Source organism: Labeo rohita, chromosome 12 (assembly GCF_022985175.1).
Source record: "Labeo rohita strain BAU-BD-2019 chromosome 12, IGBB_LRoh.1.0, whole genome shotgun sequence".
NCBI lineage: Eukaryota > Metazoa > Chordata > Actinopteri > Cypriniformes > Cyprinidae > Labeo > Labeo rohita.
Window position 1 is genome coordinate 14,483,974 of NC_066880.1, and position 7,860 is coordinate 14,491,833.

The following is a 7,860-nucleotide window of genomic DNA, read 5'->3' on the forward strand; positions in this document are numbered from 1 at the left end:
TATATTTTTTTATGGTCTAATTTACAGGTCACTGCTTTGTCGAGAGCGGATCGAGCAGAATCTCTTCTGCTGAATCATTATTGATTATTATTGATTAAATGGGAGTATAAAAGTAGGCTATATTTGAAACATTATGGTAGCATGTAAGTAAATAACTAACTGAGTAAACAGGCATTTAACTATTTAAATTTTCGTTTAAAACGCATGGCGCTTTGTCATGTTTGGATACATAAATCTATTTTCTTTCTTCTTCATATTAAAGGGTATGAATGTCCATGTTCAGTTTATAACTAAAACATAGCACTATAAATATATTTTTATCTTTATTTATAACAATATATTGAATTCCGTCAAAACAGTAGATTAGCTTCTCATACATTTTTCATCAGTAACTACATTAAGCACGGTCGAAAAAGGTCCAACTGACTTATCACTGCAGGCTGTAACTTTAGCAAAACTATGATTTTGTTTAAAAACAAAAACTGCATTGAAACTATTACGATTTTTTTATATAACATAAAACAAATTTTCACTTTCAATGTTTCATAACATTTTGCAACTTTTGTTTTTAACTTGTATTGTTCCTTTTTTGTAGAAACCGAAATTATGAACATATACTGCCCCCTATTGGTGACGATATTTAATTATAACTGGTGGTCTAAACCTGCTGGGTGTTTCCTATGAAGTTGCAAATCACTGCTGAGATCATTTTAACATGTCGTACGTCATTTTACGAAGAAACAAGATTACCTAAAACCACCACGTAAAAACGCTGTGTCCAAAACTTTGAGTTAAATGTTTAGCCCAAACTTCTGGGCAGTTTTATTTAACTTAACTATAGTTTAAAAATTACTATATGGCTGGCTTAAAATTAATCCAAAATAGGTTGAAAATTAAAAAAACAGCCACATAATTACTAAAGCCATCAGCAATCATCAAAAGGTGAACATTCTGGTAATAAGCAATTAAAAATATATATATATATTTTAATTATCACTTATTCATCTTATCAATAAATGTTCATTTATTGAACATGTTAATAAATGATAATTTCCAACTTATTTTAAGCAAGAAATATAGTAAGTTTAAGCAAGATAAATAAAACTACCCAGAAGGTTGGGTTGAATATTTAACCCAAAGGCTGGGTCGACCCATTTGCTGTGTTTGTTCATATTTCATATTTTATAGTTGTTTTTAACCCAGCATTTTTATAGTGTAATGTATTATTTCTTATTTTTTATTTCTGATATATTATATTGTTTGTTCAGATACAGTTCTGAAAATGGTGAAAAAATATGCATTTATTGGGTGGCATGAGATGTACTGCAAATCTAAGCACTGTTATGGCGCTATACATATGCAATATGCGGCTGGAATGCTATACACTGTAAAAAACAATTAGTTGAGTCAACTTAAAATAATCTGTAACCTGGCTGCCTTAAAATTTTAAGTTCAGTCAACTCAAAAAAAGTTTATTCAACTTAAACTGTTAAATTATACTAAGTGACATCTTAGATATTTGAGTTGAATCAACTTAAAATTTTAAGGCAGCTGAGTTACTTACCCATCTGTTAAGTTTAGCAAACACAAATATCTAAGTTGTTACTTAGTACAACTTAACATTTCAAGTTGAATAAACTTATTTTAGTTGACTGAACTTAAAATTTGAAGGCAGCAGGGTAACAAATTATTTTAAGCTGACTCAACAAATTGTGTTTTTTATTTTTTTACAGTGTAGGCCTATTGAAGAAGATTTGAATCTGAAGAGGAACGAGAGAATTCAGATTCAAATGTATTCGTTTGCTCATTTTATTCACATATGTTTGCTTGTAAAAGCAAGATCTTTCTGCTGGAATTTGTTATTAGTATTATTATAATCAAAGTAGGCCTAGGCCTAAAGTTATAGAGGCAGAGATAAAAAGCAGACAAATCTATAAGGATAAAATGTTGAATATATTCCAATAACTTTAAATAAAATGATTTCTTTAAAACATCTTAAAACCAAATGAGAGTAAAACATGAAATAATTTTCTTCACAACTTCACTAATTTCAACACACTAAAACTGAAAATGCATGTTTGATTGCAGTTTCTATGTATTAAGGAGTGCCAAAGTTACAACCTGGAGGTTGTTTTTTATAAACGAAGATTTGTTTGTTATAAGACAAAAACGTAAATAATATTGCACGAAATAAACTATTCAATTTCTGTTTTTATTTACATGATTAATAAAGACAAATTCTGTACATTGTAAAGCATACATATAACAGTCATTACACAGACTTAAAAATTTCACAGCTCAGATTGTTTTATCTCATAGCCACCGCATGATGGCGACATAAGCACATGCATAGGATGTAAATCCTTCCTACTGTAAGAAAAGTTCATGACATGTTTGTCGATATATATGCATTTCCTAAAGCTTTACATTTCAATCAAGCACGTACTTTTAATTCACACTTAAATAAAATAGTTTTATTTGACAGCTTTGTCAGCCGTGCAAGCGTCATAATAGCATGTGTGGGTTGAACTGTGAGCGATAATAAAATTATCTACCGATTAAGAATATAATGAAATAAAAAAACAAAGCGATTTTTTAAATAGCTTAATTATTGAAAAATCGATTTTAATCGGTAAATACAATGCTGTCACAAAAGTACTGACATTTAGAAATGTTTTATAAGATGCAGATGAAAAAAGCCGAATTTAGCCGAACAGCAATGTGCGCAGAGGCCGTGACCCCGTATGTAATTCCAAATTGAAGATCGAACGGCTTACAGGCGTTCACACTCACGTGAGTATGCGAATTATAAAATGTGTCCAATTTTGTTTTTCAACCCCAGCTTCTTGAGGTTCCTCAGTCACGCGCAAACATTCTAATGGGGCCCCAACACAGCCAACTCACAGATCTTTAAAACAACACAAGTTTTTGTGATTACATGTGTTGTGGTATGTTAATCTATAATGAGTGATAATGATAAGGACTACTTATGTTTTGTAGACTTACCGTCAGATATTGATCTAAACGGAAGTCGCTCGATCTGCGTACTGTTGCTATGGTTGCATCCTCAGGCGAAAGAAACTTTTGTTGAAGCGCTTGTGACTTGAGCGCTTGCTGAAAGATTGTTTAAAACGCTATTGAAACGCGTGTGTTTACACGGATGCATTATCTGTAATCGACTTGCCAATATTTTTCCACGTTGGTTGTTTCATTAATTTAACATCGGCTATTCATCAAATGAAGCGGAAAATGTGAAGTAGATTTTGGCTACAGGTGACAGTGCAACAAACACATTTAGTCCTTTTTCACTACATTTGCTTCTCTATTAACATGTTAAGTTTAAACTTAAGTGTAGTCTTGAAATTGCACTAAATTGCACTTCTGGTGTGCTAAAGAGGTGCGTCGAGTTTAGATTATTTTATAGCGCAGTTCAATGCAGCACAATGAATCCAGGTCAAGGGGAACTGCCGCGTGAATAAACACGAATAAAAAGTTGTGCTCAGTTAAGCGATCAAATCAAAGGGGAGAAGAGGGAACCGAAATCCTCTCACAGTAAACGACACACTCTTTCTCTTATATGCAATGCTATTAGGACACCACAAACAAACCATCTTCTTGTTATTTAGCCTTATGGTAGTAGTAAGAGAGAAGACTGAAACTGAATGATGCCATTATTAGACAGATAAATGACGTTTGGAAACTGAGGTGATTACAGTGAACTCTTTGGAGTAATGTGGAAGTAATATGGTGAAACTAATTTCAACGACCGAATGAGTTTTTGATTACTTGGTTAACATAAACCACTACTGAGTACTAAAAATAAAATAAAATAAAATAAAACTTTTTTTTCGTATCAACGTTAGGCTACTTGATATGTCCACATGTAAGTTCAGTTTTGTGTTTAACAATAATGTGTTTCATCGGCGTTTATTTCTACTCTAAAAAGACCAATAATGAAAGGTGTGTACATGGTCACCTAAAAGGTTTTACGATTAATGATCATAATTGTTTTTCTCTTTTATCGTCTGACACGTCGGACTTTAATGATCGGTTTTCTTTCTTTCTTTTTCTCCTTTTTTTCTCTTTAAAATAAACATTTCAATTTAATTTAATTAAAAAAAATAGTCTAAGCTTTGCAATGTATTAATTTTATTTGTCTGTATTTTTCTTGCCTACATTGTAGACTACTACGTTTGCCAATTATTACGCAGGTGTAAATTACAAAATTATTGTTTTACCTTGTTCTCTGCCTAAAGCATAAATATTTTCAATAATTATCAATACATATATATGTGTTGAAAAATGCATGTAGTACATCTGCACTGGCACATTCATTAACCTAAATATATTCGTGTTATTTTAAACTCGTTTGCGCCAATGAACAATTCTACTACGTCAATAATAATAATAATAATAATAATAATAATAATATTAATAGGTAAAAGGTAACGAAATTTAAAATGAAAGAAATAAAAGAACGAAAGCAATAACATGGTTCCAAGTTGGAATTAACATGTTTTCACTATAGAAATAACAAAATTAAGAAACTCCTAAAATAAAAATAAAAACGAACAAGAAACTAATGTACAGAATGCGAATATCTTGACAAAATGCCACAATGCCAACTCATTAAATAAACAAATAATACTCTGATAGTCATTATATTAAATTATATTTATTTGCATAAAAGTGACCCATAACACTGTGTTTTCAGCGCCATTAACCCATTTACAGTATAAAAACGAGCAGAATGAATAGACACTTAAAATCTCCAAGCACTTAACAGACAGTTACTCACGCTTTATGGACACAACATAAAGAAATTTGCAGGAAAGAGAGTGGCGTAATTGCGATATCATACAAGCATATCTAGACAAGCCTAGACCTAAGGAAAACTTTGAATCGGACATGGACAATTCAATATAAATCTCGAGATAAAATTAGTATGAGCATCTGCTGTCGAGTAAAAGACGAAGGGGGAATAAAGGTGCTTTTGACTTCAACGATTGTCTGATAAACACAAAATAACAAAATTGTCTCTCCGGCTCACTCATTTCTTTGAGCATCGAGTTCTACTTTCTCAAACTCCACTTCATAAATGCCTTTTAAAAATGTAAAATATTCACAAATGAACATGCAAAATGGTCGTGTAGGCCTTGGAAATGAAAGGAAAGGGCGTCAGTCCGTTGAAGCGCTGGAAAAACAGCATGCTTTTCTCCTTTTGTCGAACACAAGCTGGCAAAATGGCCGGCCCCCATGTTGCCCACAATTTCTCACAAGTTCATTTTTCTCTGGGCAAAAATGTTCCATATTTGTCTGACGGTGCATCATACATCGAAATCAGAGTCACTGTCGGTAACTGAGAGAATGGTCCCGCCGTCGCCTCGTTCATTCATACTGGAGACGCTGGTAGTGGGGCTGGCGGCCGCGCACGGCGACTCGGCCGAGCTATGCGGTGTGCACCCGGACTCTGACATGGAGCGCAGGCCGCTTTGACCCAGTCCGTGATGCTGAAGCCTAAAAAGACAAGCATTTAGAAAATTAGATCCTTTATGCAATATAATATTCAGCTGTACATACGTTACAGGGGGTATGGTTTGAATTCGACGGGTTGCATGGTCTCCAATAAAAACAAACTTGATTTACTCTGTGAAATGTGAGATCACACCAATAAAAGTAAAAAGCGATTTAGTTACACAAGCCAGTGTTTATATAAGGATGCTTATATTTATATTTATTTACTAGCTTATATTTTTCAAATACATTCATTTCTATTAACTACAAAATAATCTCAATTAAAAACTGAAATTTATTTCTAATTATAAAAAATTATTAATCTAATTTTATATATATATAAGATAATATCAGTTTACGCTATATGAAAATATAGGCTTGTTTTTCGTAAATGTATTTTGCATTTAAAGAATATGCAATACACTGCCAAATGTACATTTTTTCAAAACACGTACATTTTTATTATATATTATTTATTTGCAGAGAAGGTAAAACAAATATGTAATTGTTTCTGGAAAAAATAAACTGCAAATTGCAGTTGTGCTGTCATGATTATTTTCCAATTTGCTTAATTATCAAAGAACTGCACATTTAGTCATTATTTTAGATTTAAAAACACCAAATAAAAGTATACGCGTTCTAAAGCGTTAACAATTAAATTCAGGAAATTGACTAAAATAATAATAATGCTGAAATGCAATAGCAAAATTCATTTTTGTTTCTTCACATAAATAAAATAATATTGCTTGAATTCCTTCAACCAAGATCGAGCACATCATGCAGATTGTGTGACAACATTCGCTGTCTTTTGCAGTTTATAAATTGCCTTTATATTCACGCAAGTATTCGTTTTATTTCCTCCCCAATTTCAATTAAACCCATTAAACTGACCTGTTTTTGGCAGCTGCCGCTCTGTCTCTTTGCCTTCGATTTTTAAACCAATTGCCCACTTGAGTGGGAGTCAGTCCAGTGGCTTGTGCCAGTTCCCTTTTCTTGCTCGGATTTGGGTAAGGATCCTGTAGGTACCACTCCCTCAACAAGCCGCGAGTCCGTTCCTTGAAACAGTGCGTCTTCTGCTCGCCATCCCAGATGGTCCGTGGCAAGGGGAACTTCTTGCGGACCCGGTATTTATCAACGGGTCCGAGGGGACGACCGCGCAGCTTCTCTGCCTCTTGGTAGTGCGCTTCGAGCCACATCGCTTGCAGTTTTCCATGAGAGTCTTTGGTGAACTTGTGGTTTTCCAGGATGTGGTACAATTCACGGAAGCTTCCAGTGTGATACGCGACCACCGCTCGGGCTCGCTGGATGGACTCGTGCTTGTTGATGGCATCGCAGGCTCCGGGTGCCACGGGCAAGGACCAAAGGAAGCGTCCGAGTCTTTCGATGTCCCCGGTTTCCTCCAGCGTCTCGCACACGCTGGCCACCTGTTCCGCCGAGAAGTTTAGGGTGGGCAGCTGAAACATTGGTAAGTCCTCCGGGGATCTCGCTCTGGGAATGCTGCCCGCTAGAAGCAGAGGGCGATCCGCGAAATTGGGCAGGAAAAGATGTGAGGGATAAAGCTCTAAAGGAGACCTGAACACCATGGAGTCGCCGGACTGAGACAAACAGACGGGAAAAGACGGCAAAACTGACGTCGTGTTTGCGCCGCTATCGCTGCAGTGCCACCGAACGCGTAATATCTACCCTTAATCAACTTCGAGTGCAACGGTGAAACATTTTGTTTCGCTTTTCTATTGGTCTTCCTGGTGTCGTGCTGTGGTTGTCATGGCAGCCCTGCCAATCACTGTCAAGCTCGCCCGTCATTAGCCAGTGCGCGCTGCTCTTCTCCACACTTGCTTTGCGCGCAGGGTTTTATCGTCGCTCCAATCAGAACTGGCCACTCACTGCGGGATGTTTTCAAGCAGGCGAATGGTGCGCCAGTTCACTCGACGGTAGGAGGATTAAAAGGTGGAATATTGCTATATTACAGCGAGTTTGCTTCCGCGCGTAGGTGTGAAAGTTTGGGAGCTAGTCAATAGATAAATAACCTACCGTTATTAATCAAACATTTACACAGCATAGAAGGACTGAGAGGACTTTTCTTTTTTTTTTTTGTAATTAAAAAGATGAAAATTTATTTTAGGCTAGTTGTTGGTGTACATGCACTTTTTTTTCTTTAAGAAAAAGCAATTGAAAACCCGTTAACGTAACAGCTAAAAACAAAATAACATCTGAATAGTAAACGATCCTTAAAAAAACATTAGCACTTATTTGCAAAAACAAATCATGTTTAATATATATGTATATATTTGTATATGTTCAATCTGTAATTGTTATGATACTATAATACGCGTGGTATTAGCCTAC

General features: G+C 35.0%; 1 protein-coding gene across 1 annotated transcript; it reads right to left on the bottom strand.

Moving 5' to 3' along the window:
- Positions 1-4,656: 4,656 nt before the first annotated feature.
- Positions 4,657-7,329, bottom strand: six3b (SIX homeobox 3b). The gene is made up of 2 exons (XM_051125109.1): positions 6,406-7,329; positions 4,657-5,517 (listed from the first exon to the last, which is right to left on the bottom strand). The coding sequence occupies exons 1-2, from the start codon at positions 7,095-7,097 to the stop codon at positions 5,328-5,330; spliced, it is 882 nt and encodes a 293-aa protein (XP_050981066.1). The 5' UTR covers positions 7,098-7,329; the 3' UTR covers positions 4,657-5,327.
- Between the last annotated feature and the right edge of the window lie 531 nt (positions 7,330-7,860).

What these genes read in the sequence shown, in the direction of transcription:
- six3b (XM_051125109.1), bottom strand. Translation starts at nt 7,097, where the DNA reads ATGGTGTTCAGGTCTCCTTTAGAGCTTTATCCCTCACATCTTTTCCTG. An exon ending in GCGGCAGCTGCCAAAAACAG is followed by an intron (nt 5,518 to 6,405) that starts GTCAGTTTAATG and finishes TTGTCTTTTTAG; the next exon opens with GCTTCAGCATCACGGACTGG.